We start from the raw sequence: 20191 nt of genomic DNA on the forward strand, positions 1-20191 counted from the left end.
CTTTCTCTGCGATAATTTTACCTAGTTCCTCATCAATTGGGTTCTGTTTAGCTGGGTTGATAGATGGAAATTTTAACCTTGCAGTCTACACTCTGCCTTTGAACTATCAAAGTTGAAACGAGTCCAAATTTCACTGTTTTCTATTCATTTTGTCACTCCCTCTCTGCCGTCTGCCTGTCTCTTTAATGTTTAAACCACCTCCCCTCACTGCTGCGTTGTTGACCAATCACGTGCGAACGACAGATCACTCATTGTGGCAGCTCCGTGTGTATCCCGAAAAATAGTTCGTATGCTCAGGTAAAATTCTCATAAATTTAACTTTCGTAAACCGAAAAGTTCGTAAGCCAAGGGGTTCGTAAACCGAGGTATCACTGTATTACCCAACTATGAAGAAAAAACTTTCTGAGACTCTGAAAAAGAAACATTTGTTGAGCACAAAACAGTAAATGACAAAAAAAAAGGCTGTAAAAATGGGGTGTGGGGGGCGAGATGTACATGTCCACAATGGAATTTGTCCAATTCAACGCTGGTCACCGAGACAGATGCAACATTTCCAAAGCGTTTAGCCAACGTGGTTGGAGGACCTGCACATCATTGCTTCCAGATTTCAATTTTACGTGCTGGTCAGCCCTTTTGCTCGAAACCGGGAGCGTCCGTCCGGGTCCTCCGGCAAAGGTTTCCAATCATAAAATGGAGTCCAAAGTTCTGAAATGGAAAGGAATGAAACAGGAAGTGAAAAGCAATCAGGGAAAAGGCTTCATCACCTCAGAGCGTCCGCTGAGTTCTCAGGACTTCTAATCGTCTCTCGTCCGCCGATCAGAGGCAAGAAATAAATACAGTGATACCTCAGTTAAACGAACGCTTTCGCTTACGAACATTTCGCCTCACGAACATTAAATTAGCAAGCATATAGTCTTGCCTAATGAACTAGTTTTCGGCGAATGAACACCAAACCACACGGTCGAACAGCGCCACGGTGACTGGCAGACTAGTTTTTTCCCCCCTTTCTTTGAGTGTGGATGTGGTTTGTTATCGAGTGTAGTACTTTTGCTATTATGGGAGCGAAAAAGACCCCACCACAGGCTAGTGTTAAGCCGAAGAGGACACAAAAGAAAATGGCGGTCGAACAGAAGAAGGAGGTCATCGAGAAACACCAACGAGGTGTGCGTTTGTGTGACTTAGCGTCCCAGTACCAGTACGCTAAGTCGAGCATTGCTACGTGTGGCTAAGGGTGTTTCTGTGTAGTTTAAGCAATGGTCTCAGGCACTAGAAGGGGTTGAAAAACTTCTGTTGATTTGGATAATCGAAAAGCAGTTAGCAGGGGACAGTGTGAGTGAGGGTATTATCGCCGAGAAAGCACAGCAACTTCACTCGGATATCATTAAGAGGCAACCTGGAAGTTTGTCATCCATTGACAACGACCATCACAAAGGTCAATAAAACCACTTTATTCTACAGTACAGTTTATTTCTTTCATTACAATACAATAGAACATTTATTATACATAAAATAATGTCTATTTTGTGTAGTTTTAAGGCTTATTTAGTAGGAAATTATGTCTTATGGGGACCTGCAAACAGATTATTCTCACTTTAATGGTTTCTTATGGGAAATAAATGTTTGGAAGATGAACTTTGACTTGTTTCTTTAATTACAACACAATAGCACATTTATTATACAGTAAAGTCTCGTTATATCGATATTCAAGGGAGTCCGAAAAAATATCGATATAACCGGGACTATCGATATATCCGACCCTGTTTGCATGTAATTTTCTCTGTGCGTGCATAGAAATAGTATCGATATAACCGGGACTATCGATATATCCGATATCGATATAACGAGACTTTACTGTATATAAAATAATGTATATTTTGTGTAGTTTTAAGGCTTATTTCGTCGAAAATTATGTTTTATGGGGACCTGGGAACGGACTATTCTCATTTTAATGCTTTCTTATGGGAAATAAATGTTTGGAAGATGAACTTTGACTTGTTTCTTTAATTACAACTCAATAGCACATTTATTATATACAAAACAATGTATATTTTGTGTAGTTTTAAGGCTTATTTCGTAGAAAATTATGCTTTATTGGGACCTGAGAATGGATTATTCTCATTTTAATGGTTCCTTATGGGAAATAAATATTTGGAAGACGAACTTTTCACCTTACACACACCTTCTGGGAACCAATTAAATTCGTAAGCTGAGGTATCACTGTAAGTGAATCGTCAAAAGAACTCTCAAGGGATCAAATGAAGGGACGCCAGAGTCGTAGTTCCTTATACGAGTAGCGGTTATGAAACCTGGAACCGAGTGGTTGGTTCACTTCTGGGCTGAAGCCTCGCGAGGCTTCAATTGTTCTATTGCGCCATCATGTGGAAAATAAATGTCATGACAGAGAAAGAGTGATTAAAAGGATACGGCGGATTTGATGGGATCAAAATGAACAGATGAAGTTTAGGGTCAAGGACGACAACCAAAAGTCAAAGTCAGAACCCTAAATGTGGAACTAAGCTAAGAGTTTTTGGCCTTACAGTTAGCCAGCTGCAGCCTGGTCTGCTCCTTCTGCTGGCTGGCAGGAGTTCTGGTCTTTGTCTTGATATAGGTCAGCCTCTTTGGTTCCATTCCACCTGAGAAAACAAATAAAAAGTATACAGATGGCTTGTGCGGGTTATTTGTGGAGTCTGATTGATGGGAATTTTAACCTTGCAGTCTACACTTTGCCTTTGAACTATCAAAGTTGAAACAAGTCCAAATGTCACTGTCTTCTATCCATTTATTCACTCTCTCACTGTCGTCTGCCTGTCTCTTTAATGTTTAAACCACCTCCCTTCACTGCTGCGTTCTTGACCAATCACGTGGCTTCAACCGAAGACTGGGAAGCTCCGTGTGTATCCCGAAAAATAGTTTGTATGCCAAGGTAAAATTTTCATGAATTTAACGCTCGTAAATCAAAACGTTCGTAAGCCGAAGTATCACTGTACTTGACTTTACCTTGCGCGGGACTCTGGGTGGTTTCGCGGGGATCAGACACACGGGCAGACGTCACACGGGGTTGAGGTTGGGGACGGACAGGTCGGAGGAAAGACAGAGGCCGGATGTGGGATGGAGAACCGGACACCCGGGTGGGATGGTCCCGAAATCCCGAGGGGATCCTCCACCGGGGCAACGGGGACGCTTCCTCGCCAGAGAAATCGGGCAAGCGGGCGCCAGGTGGCTCGGGTTCGGGCTCTGGGGTTGATGACGGGGACTTGGGGAGGAGGTGCAGGATGGAGGAGAAGAAGGAGCAGGATTCGGGGAGGGGGATGGTCCCGATTCCGCTGTCCAAGGTCCGCATCTGGAAGCCGGACCCTGAGGCACAAGCACAATGGTTGGCGAGGGGGGAGGAGGGCAAGCAGGGGAAGGACAGGAAGGGGTGTATTGTGGCCCTTCAAAGCATTTTGAAGAATGGTGGCCAGCGATCAGCCAGGAGAGCAAAAGAGCCGATCGCCGTGAATCCACTTGAACCAGCGCCGTCAATGTCACCAAGTGTTTGACATTCAACAACCAGCATGCGTCCACCACAGTGACGATGGAATGCATCGCGCGATGGCCCCAAAATACGCCCACTGTCTTATGATACAAAAATCAGCCCCCCCCCCCGGACCCCAACCACCACCTCCATCGCAGCTGTGACAATGCGGAAAACCCTGGCGAGAAGCTAAATCCGAACAAACAGAAAGACCCCACTTTAAAGGACAACCGACATCACTTTTTTGTTTCCGAACTGACATCAGCAAAACGTTTTATAGCATCTAAAATACCCAAAACACGGCATATGATATTTTCTGTCAAATGCTAAACACCAATAAAAATGACTTAAAGTGTCTAAAAAATACTTCAATTTGAAACCGGAAGTGGCCGGTTTCAGAAGGTCCCGCCCCCTTGTTCGTGGTGTCACGCCAAGACGTCTTGCCTTGCGCGAGAATCAAAACAATGGCTTCAGATTCGGAGAATATGCTTTCTTGTTACTAATCCAGTTATGAATATGATTCAAATACTCCAATGTAGCGTCCCAGAAAATGCACAAGATGGCACCCAAGCTCCGTTGGAAATGGGCTGATTTGTCTGTTGGGAATTTGTGTCAACTAGTATCAAATAGTAGTGCAACACACGATTCACCACCGCATTATGTATGTGTTTTCCTTCTAATTTCGCCATCAACACGGATCAACACGAAGTTTTCAGTCCAAACAAAGTACCGCAAAATGCATTGAAGTGATGAAAGAACTGCTACAATGTGTCCTTTCTCGGTCAGGGGCGTTCCTTCAGTGACGTGATGTGAGGACTCGTCACCAACTCAAAAACAAGACTTCCGGAATATTCAGCGCGAGTCTTAAAACGTAAAATATAGCTATATGCGGTTGAATCTTTGTAAAATACGCTCAGTAGAAGTCATTTGAAGCCATTTTACAAATTATGGACACAACTTGTCCGTAGGCGTCGGTTGTCCTTTAAATACAGTGAGACCTCAGCTTACGAACTTAATTGGTTCCCAGAAACTGTGTGTAAGGTGAAAAGTTTGTCTTCCAAACAATTATTTCTCATAAGAAACCATTAAAAATGAGAATAATCCGTTCCCAGGTCCCCATAAAACGTAATTTTCTACTAAATAAGCCTTCAAACTACACAAAATATACTTTATTTTATGTATTATAAATGCGGTACTGTATTGTAGTGAAAGAAATAAACGGTACTATATAATAAAGTCGTTTTATTGACCTTTGTGATGGTCGTTGATGCTGTTGCAACTTGATGATATCCGAGTGAAGTTGCAGTGCTTTCTCGGCAATAATACCCTCACTTACACTATCCCCCGCTAGCTGCTTTTCGTTCATCCAAATCAACAGAAGTTTTTCAACCTCTTCTATTGCTTGAGACCGTTGCTGAGACAACACAAAAACACCCTTAGCCACACAGCAATGGTCGATTTAGCGTACTGGTTGGTACTGGGACACTAAGTCACACAAACGCACAACTCGTTGGTGTTTTTCGATGATCTCCTTCTTCTGCTCGACCGTAATTTTATTTTGTGTCTTCTTCGGCCGGCTTAACACTAGCCTCTGGTGGGGTTTTTTTCGGTCCCATAATCGCAAAAGTACTCCACTCGATGTTCCACCGTGAAGTTTGGTGTTCTTCCGCCGAAAACTAGTCCGTCAGCCAAGACTATAGGCTTGCGAATTTAATGTTCATGAGGTGAAAAGTTTGTGAGCTAAAGCGTTCGTAAGCTGAGGTATCAATACACTTGTGTTTTTTTTAATAAGAATTTGAAATGCACATTTAAAATGATACAAACACATTTAAAAAAAAAAGAGATATAGCGCTAGCGGAGCGGTGGCGCTGCTGCTGGATGAGTCACCGGCGCAGTTTGAATTGTCACCAAACTTGACGTACAGCAAAGCACGAGCATAGAAACAGTCACTGGGGATCTAATTCAGATGATTAGATCCAAAAATGGGGTCACCCTCTCAACATATGAGGACAGCGATGCTGGCAGCGGCGCCACGCGGGCATGAAAGCATGCTATGCTGACTGACACTCACACACTTGGCCACTTGGGGGAGCTTTACCTTCAATACGCCGACTGTCCGTATTGGTCCAAAGAAGCTCCTGTCACGATCATGGTACATGGTACATCAAACTGGCCAACTAAATCATTTTAGCTAGTGCGCTATCTAGCGAGAAAGCTCGCTAGCTCTCTTTCTATTCAACAAGATAGCTAAACCTTACATGGCAGGTGTCAAAGTCAAGGACTGGGGGCCAAATCTGGCCTGCCACATCGTTTTATTCGGCCCGCGATAGCAAATCAAACTTGTGAAATGTCATGCTCATCTATCGAGCAAGCTAGCTAGTGAGCTTGCTCGCTAGGTCTCTTTCTATTCAGCGAGCTAGCTAATACCTTACATCACAGTTGTCAAAGTCAAGGCCTGGGGGCCAAATCTGGCCTGTCACATCATTTTATTCGGCCCGCAATAGCAAATCGAATTTGTGAAAGTCCATGATCGTCTATCGAGATAGCTAGCTCACTAGCTAAGCTAGCTAGCTAGCTCAAAAGATAGCTAGCTCTCTTTCTGTTCAGCGAGCTCACAAATCCCTTAGCAAATCAAACTTGTGAAATTACATGCTCCTCTATCGAGCTAGCTAGTGAGATAGCTAGCAAGCAAGCTCGCTTGCTCTCTTTCTATTCAGCGAGCTAGCTAATCCCTTGGAAAATCACACTCCTGAAATTCCATGTTCATCTATCAAGCTAGCTAGCTTGCTCGCTAGCTCTCTTTCTATTCAGCAAGCTAGCTAAGCCCTTACATAATAGGTGTCAAGGTAAAGGCCTGGGGGCCAAATCTGGCCCGCCACATCATTTTATTCGGTCCGCGATAGCCAATCAAACTTGTGAAATTCCATACTCATCTCTCGACCTAGCTAGCTAGCGAGCTCGCTGGCAAACAAGCTTGCTAACTCTCTTTCTATTCAGCGCGCTAGCTCATGCCTTACATCACAGGTGTCAGAGTCAAGGCCTGGGTCCAAATCTGGTCCGGTACATCATTTTATTCGGCCCACGATAGCAAATCAAACTTCTATAGAGCTAGTTAGCGATCTAGCTAGCTAGCAATCAAGCTAGCTAGCGATCTAGCTAACTAGCGATCGAGCTAGCTAGCGATTGAGCTCGCTAGCCCGAGGTGCAAAAGTCAAAGCTTACCGATGACGGCATCCTCGAGGTTGGTCTTGATTAAGGTTCTGTTTTCGCCGTCTGCTCTCTGGCTCGTCATCAGTGCGGACATTCGCACGGTTGGGGTACAAGAAAAAAAGATCAGCATCTGTCCCGAACGAGCTCCATCACGGAAGAACAACAACAGCGGGGTCAGGTAGAAGAAGCTTCATGAAACACGATGGGCGCAAATACATTTGCCATCACGGGTGCACGGTGGAAATCACCTGCGGTGTGTCGGATGAGAAAAAACGACTTTGTGTGCCTGGTCGACCACAGGTTGACGCGGTCATGCTTTCATGCGGGCAACGAGACCATTGGGTCAAGGCAACATGCAAGGTGTGCTTGTTTCTTCCACCTGTATCTCCCCGATGGCATCACCGCGTCCTTGCGCGTCATGAAGCGACATCCCCGACGGGCACGGCATGGAGATGCAGGCGCGCACCGCGTCGTGCGACTCCCTCCTTCCCGCGGAGCTGAAACAAAGCGCCGTGAGTTACGTGGCGATACGCCGTGGAATGAAACAAACCATGAAATGGGTCTTACGAGTCTTTTGGGTCACTTTTTCTCCGGTCTCGCTTCTTGTCCGTCTTGGTCTGCTTCCCCCCGAGCAGCGACGTCATCTTCTGGTCCCTTTTCTCTTCTTTGGCCTTGGCCACGTCCGTTTTCTTGCAGCTGGGCGTCGGAATCTTCCCCTTGCGAAAACCGAACCAGTTGGCCAAGGTGGATCCGGACCTCTGCTTGACTTCGCTACTCCTCTCCTGCTTCTGAGACTTGTGCAAGTTCTCCTCAATCCCGAGCATCACCTTTTCCTCAATGGTAGTGATGGAACTCTGCCTCTCGGGTTCTTCGCAGACGGGTTCGCCAAAGGCGCTGCAGAACTGCTGCTCAATTTGAAGGCGTCTGGCTTTTTCCCGTTGGAGTTTAAGACTCTGGAGTCTTTCACTGGATGATGCCAGAGCCGGGGGAACTGCCAGGTCTTCCTCCAAGAGAAAGTTGTCCAGGAGCGATCGGTTCATGGGGCAGTGGTAGCTACTGGAGCAGCTCATGCTTCCTGGAAGAATATCGCCGAGGGTGTTTAGGGAGCTCCCGGAGTGCGTCTTGATCTGCGTGCGCACCTTGCCAGACCAATTGAAGCTGGGGCGGTCCATGTAGCGGGCGCTGAAGCTCTGGCTTCGAGCCTTGGCCCCATTCATGCCCATCACTGGCTTCAGGGGGGGTCTGGTTGACACGGAGACGGAACGCTTGAAGAGCCAGCCCTCCTCGTCAAAGCCCCAATCCAGCATCACGCCGCCGTCCACCGGCATTGGAGCTCGGCAGGGTTCGGAGTCCAGGGAATTGCAACGGGTCTCGATCCTCTGCCGGCCTCTGCCGCCTTCGTTCATCACGTGGGGGTCACAAATGTATGTCTGGTAGGTTTGAATGCTTTTCATGGATGGGTTGGGATCATCCCGGTTCTGGCGACTCAACATGAGGAACGTACCGCTTGCCGGTGACGAGATTGCCTCGTGAGATCGAGCGTTTGCAGGAAGAGACATTTTTGCAGCTCTTGAACCAGAATTTTGACAGTTGTGATAGTAGACGTTGGAGTAAGTCTGAGGCAAGACTTCCGAAAGTTTGGGCTCGCTGATGCTCTGCTGAGACCGTTGTAAGACATTCGGATTCGGTAACAAAGAAGTGACAACCATTCCCCCATGATACCCGAGGGCAGATTCCAAATGCTGCGTCTCTAGAGCGATTACGGGCGGCGTCCTCGAGGGTTGACCGTCAAAGACCATTTTGGCAGTTTGATTGTCTGGTGAAAAGCCAATCTGTTGACTGGACAAATTCTTTCCCACAGTAGCGCTCTGAGGACGATTCACGCGTCCGGAGTCTGAAATGGTTCTGAGCAGGAGCGAAGTCGTCCGTCCCGGTGGGGTCGGAGCAGACAGAGAGCCCAGCTCCGAGGGTGACGGGTCTGCAGTCTGTTGTACGGTATCGTGCTCCTCGCCGTCGGACAGAATTATTGTGGATGATGACTGTCTCGCAGAAGCCTTTGAATCTTCGTCCACCCCAAGAGCTTTGGTCGCTGAAGCACTTTTGACAGGCGAAGCGAGAGGCGAGCGCTGTTGTACACGTTCCAAAGACTTGCAAGTCGGCGATGCCGAGTCGTTGTCTATAGGGGCCTCGCGACCCGAAGTGTGCATTTTTCCGTGACTGAGCCTTTTGTTCTGGCTCCCGGATTTGTGCCCTCGAATGAGGTTCTGATGAAGCGGCGAGTGGACGTGTTTGTGTTGCTCCGGTCCGGCGTCGGCGCTCTTGCTGCGCAGGATGAACGCCTTCCTGGCTGAGTCGCAAAGCTGCTGTTTGGGCTTTGGGTTCCTTGAAAGCCCGCAATCCCTTTGGCGAGAAACTCCTGCCGAAGAGCTGCGCTGTCTGGCTTCGCTCACGCAGCTCAGAGCTCTGGTGGCAGAATGCCGCACGGCAGGGATGGCATCCCTTCCTCGGGATTCTAAGTCCATGTGGTCCAACCGGGATTTGCGGTCACTGCATCGTTCCCGGTTGTTGTTGCTGTCACTCAACATGACGGCGGAGTTCTCCATTTCTTCTCTTGAAAGCTCTTTTAGGCTTTCTTTTTCCTGGCTCCCGGGTGGGCCTGCAGAGAGTAGGAAGTTGTCTGAAACGGCGTTCCCGAAAGGTTCTTCGGACCCATCCTCTCTCTGGACTCCACCGGTCATTTTGTCACCGGATTCCTGACTTGGCGACGCACATGAGTCGTTGCTGCTCTCAACAGAGTCCACGACAACAATCCCTCTGTTTGCATTTTTATCGGTCTTGACAGTCGTCCCCGGCGGGTGAGTCTTGACGTCCATCGAGTAGATGCCCTCGTTGGACATCATGCAGTCCTTGCATGGCGGTGCGGAACCAGGGTAGGGTTTCCCCTTGGAGACGCTGGTCTGAAGACGCTTAAGGCCTTTCAAGATGTGGTCTTCCTTCAAGCCGATGTCGGTCTGATGGTCAGAAACGGCCGCCGCGGTCATCCCCTTGTCCCGACAGGCGGCGCACTGCCACGCAAGGGGTATCAACATCTATGAGTCAACAACCTGCCATTCTTGAGTGTTAGAGAAGGTTTGAGAGGTGTATGTCACCTGTTTGGAAAGGCCTCGTCCCTCAGCCCATGTGTGAGAGCCGCCGGAGTATTCGGTACCACCACCAGATAAAGAGAGATCGTTACCACTCGCGCTACTCCGCGGGCACGTTAGACTTGAGAGATTGGGCCACCTCCCTGCAGCAGTAGCCACTTTTCCATTCCTTTGGACTTCCTGGACAGAACAGAACCATTTGAAACACTTGCTCCTAACTGGTGGCTTCTTCAGGTGAATGAATGACCCAATCAGAGTTTCCGAAACCATGCCATTTCACCAGAAAATATTAATTCGACCCCAAATAGACAGATTCCCGTTCAGGTTTAGCAATGGGTGTCCGAGAGCTTTTGGTGCAGGCATGTCTATATTGATCGGTGAAATTGGAGTCCAGAGGGGCTTTATTTACTAACCTCAATCCCTAACTTTAACCCTAACCCTAACCGTAACCCTGACCTTAACCCTGACCCTAACCCTAACCCCAACCCTGACTCTAACCCTAACCCTAACCCTAACCGTAACCCTAACCCCTGACTTCATTTTCCTCCTTTATGTCAAAATATGAGACCTCACGTTCACCTGAATTGGCTAAGCTTCACAGCAATAGAGATCAACTTGATAGCCATTTCTGGCTAAGGGTTTGTGAGACTTTTGGCCCCGTGCCTTGTGAGTTACAGACGGGCTTGTGTTAAGACAACGTTGTTGTTGTCCTGCATGGCTCTTACCTTTGATCCGGGACCCGGGGACATTCGCAACCGTTGTTGGAACAAGACGCTCAAGATGTGGTTCTGTTGCTCCAAGTCGAAGACGCGTGTGCGCAGCTTGACGCATTCTTCTTTCAAGTCCTGCCAAATCCACATCGGCACAGATCAGGGCAGATCAGGGAGGGGTTTTAAATAGTCGACGACCTCCAGCATTGGTGTGCCCAGAGGATCATGACGCACCTTTTGAGTGAGCAGAGCTTGGACCACCTGGTTGGCCACCTGAACCAAGAAATGAGGGGACAATGAAGGCGCTGAACAAAATAGTCACGGGTAGGCGGTTGTCAAAGGGCGTCCAAGGTGGCCTGGTTTTGGGTGTGCGACTTCAACTGACACAATGACAACCAAAAGTTGTTTTTTACCTCATCCAGGCAGCGTTCGTATTGCCTCCTCTGGTTGTCATTTTCCAAGGACAAAGCCGAGTTCTCAGCCTAGAAGAGAGACTTGATGAGAAAGATTGTCATCGACTTTGACACCATCATTGGATGAACGATTGGGAATGGCTGGCGGAGGCCAGGCTGCACGGTTGGTTGGGGCTCAACGTTTAGCTTCCCGCACGTCAGTCGGAAGGCTCGCATTAAGTGTGCAAGGTCAGGTACAAACCTACCTCCAAAGCTCTGAGTCGTTCCAGCATGGAATCGCTGTCAGCGCTTCCCTCCGGGCCACCGCCGGCCTCCTGAGCTTCGGACATCTCCGTTTCTGAAGCAGGCGGACCATCCAGACTGTCCTGCTGCTTCCACATTTCCTCCAGAAGTTTGTCCTGGTACACAGCAGCAAGATAGGGCTTCAACATGGCCTTGTTCTCATGAGAACTTGCCAAAGTCTTTGCTACCTTATATGCTTTCATCAGGTTCAGCGGGTCCACCTTGGGGCAATCTAACGAGTCTCGGTTCTCTAGTAGGGATTGCACCGTCTCCTCCATTCTGCATTTTCATCAGGAGACACCTGCTTGTGAAGAGTTTTTGACCCCCCTGCCCTGATGCAAATATCCATCCATCCACTTTTGCAAATTCCAAGTGAGGCTTTGTACTACCCAAAACCCACAAAATCAGAACGCCCTCATGGGGACGTAAGTGTGTTACGGTTGAGTCATTCGCAGTGACGGTTGCCAATGAAATTTTGCCTCTGCTGACCTACAGATAATTTCTGGGACCCTTTTCCATACTTGACTGTGAAGAGAAGCGCAGTGAAGATATTGGAGTTCATTTCTCAAAGGGAAGCGGATCGAGGAACTGCACCCACACATCCGCACACCAGCGCAAACAGTGCTTATAGTGTTTCTGAGTGCAGAGTGACTGATTTTGGTGCATCTGGGCATTTTTGAAGCCGTCTTCTCCACTTCCAGAAATATAAACCCAAGCACCCCCGCAGCCCGGACGGGGTATTTGATGATATTTTTAACAATTTTTGAAGATATTTAACGTCGCAAAGCTGACCCCTGCTGAGACGACGTTACCATTCTGTCGCTCTCAAAGTCTAATCTGGTCTCACGGCATCTTGTTTTTTTTTTTTGTCAGAGCAGATGTCTTTGAGCGAGAGCTATTTATTGCTGGTGTGCTTTTAAAGAAGATAGAAGCGTGTGATCAGTCGGAGCAAGACGGAATATATGTGTGTGAAGGTGTGGGATCCAAGTACAAGAGTGATGCTACAGGGAGAAAAGATAAAGAAGGTGGAGGATTTTAAGTACTTCGGGTCAATCATCCAGAGCAATGGAGAGTCTGCAAAAGAGGTGAAGAAGCATGTCAAGGCAGGCTGGAACGGCTGGAGAAAAATGTCAGGTGTGATGTGTGATAGAAAGGTTTCAGCTAGGATGAAAGGAAAGGTCTGTAAAACTGTGGTGGAGACATTGCCACTGAAGAAAAGACAGGAAGCAGAGCTGAATATGTTGAAGTTGTCTTTGGGAGTGTCCAGGTTGGATAGGATCAGGAATGAGTATACCAGAGGGACAAGTCATATTACAGGCTTTGGAGACAAAGTCACAGATGAGATAGTTTGGACATGTCCAGAGAGTGACTCTATCGGGAGAAGGATCCTGAGCCTTGACCTGTCAGGCAGGAGACCAAAAGGAAGACCTAAAGAGGAGGTTTATGGATTTTGTCAAAGAGGACATAAGAGATACAACTCATATTAGAGGCTTTGGAGAGAAAGTCAGAGAGGACAAACTGAGATGGTTCGGACATGTCCAGAGGAGAGGGAGTGACTATATCGGGAGATGGATGAAGAGCCTTGAGCTGCCATGCAGGATACTGAAAGGAAGACCTAAGAGGTGGTTTATGGATGTTGTCCAAGAGGACATGAAGGTAGCCGGTGTAAGAGAAGAGGATGCACAAAACCGGTTAAGATGGAGGACACTGATTCGCTGTGGCGACCCCTGAAGGGATAAGTCCTACGGAAAAGAAGAAGTGCGTGTGATTCTTGTTCTTCATTGTGACAGCAATCGGAAACGAAGACCTCTGATGTGCAATTGAATTGAGAGGTGAGATTGAAAAAGAAACGAGACGATTCTCCAAAGAACTCCGAAGTGTACCGGAGTAGGAGCGATGCGCTCGCTGGAATGAAAGCAACCCGCTTGGCCCCTAAATGCTTTCCATTCAAATCGGCTTAAGTGGCCTACAAAGCACCCCCGTGGACCTAATTGCGTCCTCTGGCTTCTGGCATTGTCCTCGCCGTATTGAGTAGCCAATAGAGTCACAGAGCAGCGCCTGGACAACCTTCTTTACGCAGATCCGCCATTGCCTCCGCCTTGGCAGGATCCTGTAACCTCTGGGCTAATGCTGACCCCCTTTTTTTTCTTTGATGTAACTGCACAATGGCGCTCGACTGGTCTCATCGACTCCATTAAAGCGGCGCAATGGCGGCGGATAATAACGGCAATGTGCTTTTTCTGGGTTGACATCTACGAAGGGGTCACGAATATCCAACTGGGCCTCAACATTTTTGCGGAAACATCAAGCGGCAGAGTTGCCGCTTTAAACGAGTCTCTCGGAGCTGACGAGCGAGTCGCTACCTCCCATCCCACCCCACCCTCAAGTGCGCAAACTCCATTTCAATGCGCTACAGTGGGCACAGTGACAGGAGAAAAAAATGGGGGCATCCACAGTAAGAAGACGAGCGTTCGCACCACGTAAGCACCACGAGTACGTGCCGCTTATTTTGTTGTCTGTCGGGGTGGACTCGCAAAGGCCGTTGTTTGGCGGCTCTCACAAGCCAAATAGCCGAATCCTTCCCGGAGCCCTCAGGAAGGACTCAATTATGGATGTGGGACTTGGCTTAGCCTACTTTTGACGGCTCTTCCGGGGGAAGGAAGCACGCCGACGCGCCGTGCGTCTCCATATCTCTGTATTATGCACATCCGTCTATCCATCTATCTACCCATCCATTGATTCTTTCATCCATCCACCAACCCATCCATCATCCATTTATTCTTTTATCCATCCATCCACCATCCATCCATTTATTCTCTCATACATCCATTTATTCTTTCTTCCATTCATCCATTCACCAACACGCCCATCCATCCCATCCATTGATTCTTTCATGCATCCACCAACCCATCCATCCAGCATCCATTTATTCTTTCATCGTCCATTTATTCTTTCATCCATCCACACATCTATTTGTTCATCCATCCATTCATCCATTCATCCATTCACCAACACGCCCATCCATCTATCCATCCATTGATTCTTTCATCCATCCACCAACCCATCCATCATCCATTTATTCTTTCATCCGTCCATTTATTCTATCATCCATCCATCCACCAACACGCCCATCCATCCACCATCCATCAATTTATTCTCTCATACATCCATTCATCCATTCACCAACACGCCCATCCATCTATCCATCCATTGATTCTTTCATGCATCCACCAACCCATCCATCCAGCATCCATTTATTCTTTCATCGTCCATTTATTCTTTCATCCATCCACACATCTATTCGTTCATCCATCCATTTATTCTTTCATCCATTCATCCATCCACCAACACACCCATCCATTGATTCTTTCATCCATCCACCAACCCATCCATCCATCATCCATTTATTCTTTCATCGTCCATTTATTCTTTCATCCATCCACCCATCTATTCGTTCATCCATCCATTTATTCTTTCATCATTCATCCATCCACCAACACACCCACCAATCCACCATCCATCCATCCTTTTATTCTTTCATCCATCAACCAACACACCCCTCCATTTATTCTTTCATCCATCCATTTATTCTTTCATCCATCCAGCAACACACCCATCATCCATCCATCCATTTATTACTTCATTTTATTCTTTCATCCATTCATCCATCAACAAACCCACCCATTTATTCTTTCATCTATTCATCCATCCATTCATTCTTGCATCCCTCCATTTATTCTTTCATCCATTCACCAACACACCCATCCATCTTCCATCCATTCACCATCCATCCATTTATTCTTTCACCCATCCACCAAAATCTTCCATACATCAATCCAAATCTCTCCATCCACCCATCCATTTATTCTTTCATCCACCCACCCGTTCATCCATTTATTCATCCATCCATCCATCCATCCATTTATTACTTCATTTTATTCTTTCATCCATTCATCCATCAACAAACCCACCCATTTATTCTTTCATCTATTCATCTATCCATTCATTTTTGCATCCCTCCATTTATTCTTTCATCCATTCACCAACACACCCATCCATCTTCCACCCATTCACCACCCATCCATTTATTCTTTCATCCATTCACCTATCCATTTATTCTTTCACCCATCCACCAAAATCTTCCATACATCAATCCAAATCTCTCCATCCACCCATCCATTTATTCTTTCATCCACCCACCCGTTCATCCATTTATTCATCCATCCATCCATTTATTACTTCATTTTATTCTTTCATCCATTCATCCATCAACAAACCCACCCATTTATTATTTCATCTATTCATCCATCCATTCATTTTTGCATCCCTCCATTTATTCTTTCATCCATTCACCAACACACCCATCCATCTTCCATCCATTCACCATCCATCCATTTATTCTTTCATCCATCCACCTATCCATTTATTCTTTCACCCATCCACCAAAATCTTCCATACATCAATCCAAATCTCTCCATCCACCCATCCATTTATTCTTTCATCCACCCACCCATTCATCCATTTATTCATCCCTGCCAAGTATTTCTCAATTTCTCATCTGCTTCTGCTGACGGTGGTTAGCGGGCATGCTGGAGCCTTTCCTGGCTGTCTTTGCGGTGGACCCCAAACTGGTCACTAGCCCGCATAGAACCAGGGCTTAGGGGTCACATCGACATCCAACCTATTGCGTGCGCAATCGTGCACGTTTGTGGAACGTGTTGAGCAAAGTACCCCCAGAAGGCCCCAGAAGGCCCAGGAATCATGACCTGACCCGTCTTGCACCGTGCAGTCATGATAAACATGGCATGTTTTTTCTCTCTCTCCCCACTAAAAAAGACAACTTTTTGGTTTGTGTGACATTTTGCGATGGTCATGATGCGAGAATGCCAGGATGTCCGAATCCCGCGCGATGGTGTCTTTCTCGGACCGACGCTTTGGATCTTCCTAAATAATAATAATAATAATAATAATAATAATAATAATAATAATAATAATAATAATAATAATAATAATACATTTCATTTTAAGCGCCTTTCAAAGCTCTCTAGGACACTTAACAGTCACAGACAAGCATAGGTACTACAGTGATACCTGGTTTACTAACTTTTCGGTTTACGAACGTTACATTTATGAAAATTTTACCTTGGCATATGAACTTTTTTCGTACACGGAGCTGCCTCAATGAGTGATGTGTCGTTCGCGAACGAGCCCGTTCTTCTAACAACAAAATGGGAGCTGACTGTTTTTGTCCTCTATTCCCCGCCCCCGGTCTTCCATTAAAGCCACTTGATTGGTCAAGAACGCAGCAGTGAGGGGTGGTGGTTTAAACATTAAAGAGACAGGCAGACGACAGTGAGAGCGTTTCAACTTTGATAGTTCAAAGGCAGAGTGTAGACTGCAAGGTTAAAATATCCCATCAATCAGGCTCCACAAACAACCCGCATAAGCCATCTGTACACTTGATGCAAAAAGCTATCAACCCAGCTAAACAAAACACAATTGATGAGGAACTAGATAAAATTATCACAGAGAAAGCACCTACAAGGATCATTCCTCAAGATGGGGAAAGGTTACGTTCCTCATCAAATGTTTAATGCTGAGGAAACCGGCCACTCCATTCCATCAAGCCATCAACGACCATCACAAAGGTAAATATAACGACTTTATTGTACAGTACCGTTTATTTATTTAATTATAATACCATAGCACATTTATTATGCATAAAATAAGGTGTATTTTCTGTAGTTTTAAGGCTTAGAAAATTATGTTTTATGGGGACCTGGGAACGGATTATTCTTATTTTAATGGTTTCCTATGGGAAATTAATTTTTGGGATACACAATTTTTGCCTTACACACTCTGTCTGGGAACCAATTAAGTTCGTGAGCCAAGGTATCACTGTATAATAAATAAAATACAATCACAAATAGAATACAATAGATAAAATACAGTTAAAGCTAAGCTAAGCTAAGCGGAAGCAACGATCAGGATGGCGTTCGTCGCTTAAGGCGCCTCAGAAGGTACTTACCTCGCCGGGGAGCCACGTCACATCCCTGGAGCACCGGCGACGGGAATCTGGGTCGTCGCCATCTCAGTCTGCCTGCGCGGATGCCGGCATCCAGCCTCACGAGGCGCCGCCAGGTACTCGCATCCTCCTCACACGCACAAAAAAAAAGAAGGAAACGCATCAAAAAAAGCAAGGATCGTGAAGCAAACGCGGCTCCGCCAAGGACTCGGCGGCGGTTTTCCTCCTCTTGGTCCTCCCCCCCCCCCCGACCGCCTTCGCTGCCTGATTTGTGGCTTTATGGCTCTATTTGCGTCTTCCCGTGATGCTCATCCGCGTTTCCAGCTCGCCGCTCTTGCGCTCGCTCTGGCTCACCCTCCCTCTCGCCTCTCTCCTCTCGTTCTCGTTGGTTCGCTTTCTCAACCAGTCGGAGGATGGTGAGCATGTGCCGAAGGTCGGGGTGGAGGTTGTAGGGGGGCATACTCCCCAGCTGGCAATGCGTAGGTGTCAGAGATGTTCGATCGGACACTGTGGACGAAGACTCGAACCCAGAAAGATTGTCTTTTACTGCCGGCAGGAGACGTAGCCATTCATGACAGACGTCTTGAATTCTGCAACCCTCTGCCAAGCTATTTATTAAGAGTATATGCAAATTAAAGTCATACCTTAGTAAAACATAGTTTTCTTGATTAGAATACCACACCACTTGAGTTCTAAGAACGAACAGCTATAAGCAATAAATTTTTTTTTAATATAATAATAATACATTTCATGTATCAGCGCCTTTCAAAACTCTCAAGGTCACTTTACAGTCACAGGATCAGTTTTTCTGTGGGTGAGCAGCGGCAGCCACACGCGCCAGCATTCACTCAACCGGGAATAACTCTAATAGATCAAGTTAGCTAGCTGGCTAATAGATAACTAATAGCTAGCTAGCTAGACAGCTAATAGATAGCAAATAGTTAGCTAGGTAGCCAGCAACGGTGACCCCGTTCAACTGGGAATAACTCAAATAGATCAAGTTAGCTAGCTAGCTAATAGATGACTAATAGATAGATAGCTAGCTAGCTAGTTAGACAGATAATAGATAGAAATATATAGCAAATAGATAGATAGCTAGGTAGCCAGCAACGGTGACCCCATTCAACCGGGAATAACTCAAATAGATCAAGTTAGCTAGCTAGCTAATAGATGACTAATAGATAGCTAGCTAGATAGTTAGAGAGCTATATTGAACTACACTAACGTTGGCTCAAACAGCCCAAAAAATACAAAATAAAAGAAAATATTAAAGTTTTCCATGAACTGATAAATTTGTAACCTGGCTAATGAGCTCTTCCTGTGAAGGACTTTCAGGTCGTAAACTGCTTCGGTGATAAAGCAGTTTCCCAAGTCCTAAATTCTGTCCAAGGCCAGATCTCCTAGATGAAGATGACAGTTAAACTTGCTGTGTCTGTTGACCTCAGATTGACCCCAGGTTGTCTGTGCTTCAATTGTGTATTCGAGTCACACATGTTGACTAAGCATATAACAGCATGAAACTTTTAAATATGATTACTTCTTATTCTCTATCGGTAGGGAGCCTCAAAATTGATGTTGAAGCCTTTCCTCACCCAAAGTTGTCTTTTTTTGGAGCGAAAGCAGTAATGATGTCAAAGGCATGTCCGATACCTTTGGGGGACGGACCCAAAAAAAAAGTAATCTGGACATTTTAAAAAGTGGACAGAAGATATGTTTTCCCATTGGATGATATGTTGTTATGCAATCAAAGTGACATCCCTGGTTAATTTCTCCATTTTCCTAAAACAAGTACAGTGATGCCTCAGTTTACAAACACTTTAGCTTTCGAACTTTTCCCCTTACGGACATTAAATTCACGAGAATATAATCTAGGCAATGGCTGGCGGACTCGTTTTCGTCCCCCCCCACCCTTTCTTTGAGTGCAGATGTGGTTTGTTATCGAGTGGAGTACTTTTGCTATTATGGGAGCGAAAATGACCCCACCACAGGCTAGTGTTAAGCCGAAGAGGACACAAACAAAAATGACGGTCAAGCAGAAGGAGATTATCGAAAAACACCAACGAGGTGTGCATTTGTGTGACTTGGCGTCCCGGTACCAGGATGCTAAATCGACCATTGCTACCATCCTTAAGAGCAAAGAAGCTATTAAGGGTGTTTCTGTGTTGTCTAAGCAACGGTCTCAGGCAATAGAAGTGGTTGAAAAACGTTTGTTCATTTGGATGAATGAAAAGCAGCTAGCAGGGTACAGTGTGAGTGAGGGTATTATCGCCGAGAAAGCACAGCCACTTCACTCAGATATCATCAAGAGGCAACTACATCAACGACCATCACAAAGGTCAATAAAATGACTTTAATATACAGTACAGTTTATTTCTTTAATTACAATACAATAGCACATTTATTATATATAAAATAAGGTATATTTTGTGTAGTTGTAAGGCTTATTTAGTAGAAAATTATGTTTCATGGGGACCTGGGAACGTATTATTCTCATTTTTAATGGTTTCTTATGGGAAATAAATGTTTGGAAGGCAAACTTTTCGCCTTACACACACTTTCTGGGAACCAATTAAGTTCGTGAGCTATCACTGTATGCCTTTTTTGTAAAAATAAATATATTTGATGTCTACAAAATCTTTCAACGTATCATTGTTGCCATTTTTCTAATTTATCATCACGTATGTAGTTCCAAAGAGATACGGAGAATCCATCTGTCAAGACTAGCAAGCTACTTTTAAGTCACAATTTTTTATATAGTGTATTTATAGTTAAAAAGTCGGCTTTAAAGGACAGTTAGGATGGTGGAAAAATATCATTGGCAGCGCCCTCGCCACTCTCGAGGACTTACACACTGCAAGAATCGAAACAAGGGCGCGGAAAAATCCGACTGGACC

At 45.9% G+C, this 20191-nt stretch overlaps 1 protein-coding gene across 7 annotated transcripts; it reads right to left on the reverse strand.

Annotated features, from left to right (window-relative positions):
• Positions 1-18065, reverse strand: LOC148894404 (uncharacterized). 7 transcript variants are annotated; one of them, XM_089003163.1, is made up of 13 exons: positions 17301-18062; positions 11461-11551; positions 11236-11388; positions 10991-11059; positions 10812-10850; positions 10593-10712; positions 9874-10047; positions 7292-9789; positions 7104-7221; positions 6737-6794; positions 2998-3354; positions 2538-2633; positions 1-705 (listed from the first exon to the last, which is right to left on the reverse strand). In XM_089003163.1, coding segments are annotated over exons 2-13 (3774 nt in total). In that variant the 5' UTR covers position 11551; positions 17301-18062; the 3' UTR covers positions 1-703. The 7 variants fall into 7 exon arrangements, 6 of the variants coding, with proteins under 6 accessions (XP_088859289.1, XP_088859290.1, XP_088859288.1 ...); XM_089003164.1 differs by lacking the exon at positions 2998-3354 and having other exon boundaries at positions 17301-18064; XM_089003162.1 differs by lacking the exon at positions 1-705 and having other exon boundaries at positions 712-2633; positions 11461-11573; positions 17301-18065.
• Between the last annotated feature and the right edge of the window lie 2126 nt (positions 18066-20191).

The sequence above is a fragment of the Hippocampus bargibanti genome, linkage group LG08, assembly GCF_051943395.1.
Source record: "Hippocampus bargibanti isolate YZ-2025 linkage group LG08, ASM5194339v1, whole genome shotgun sequence".
In the NCBI taxonomy this organism is placed as follows: Eukaryota; Metazoa; Chordata; class Actinopteri; order Syngnathiformes; family Syngnathidae; genus Hippocampus; species Hippocampus bargibanti.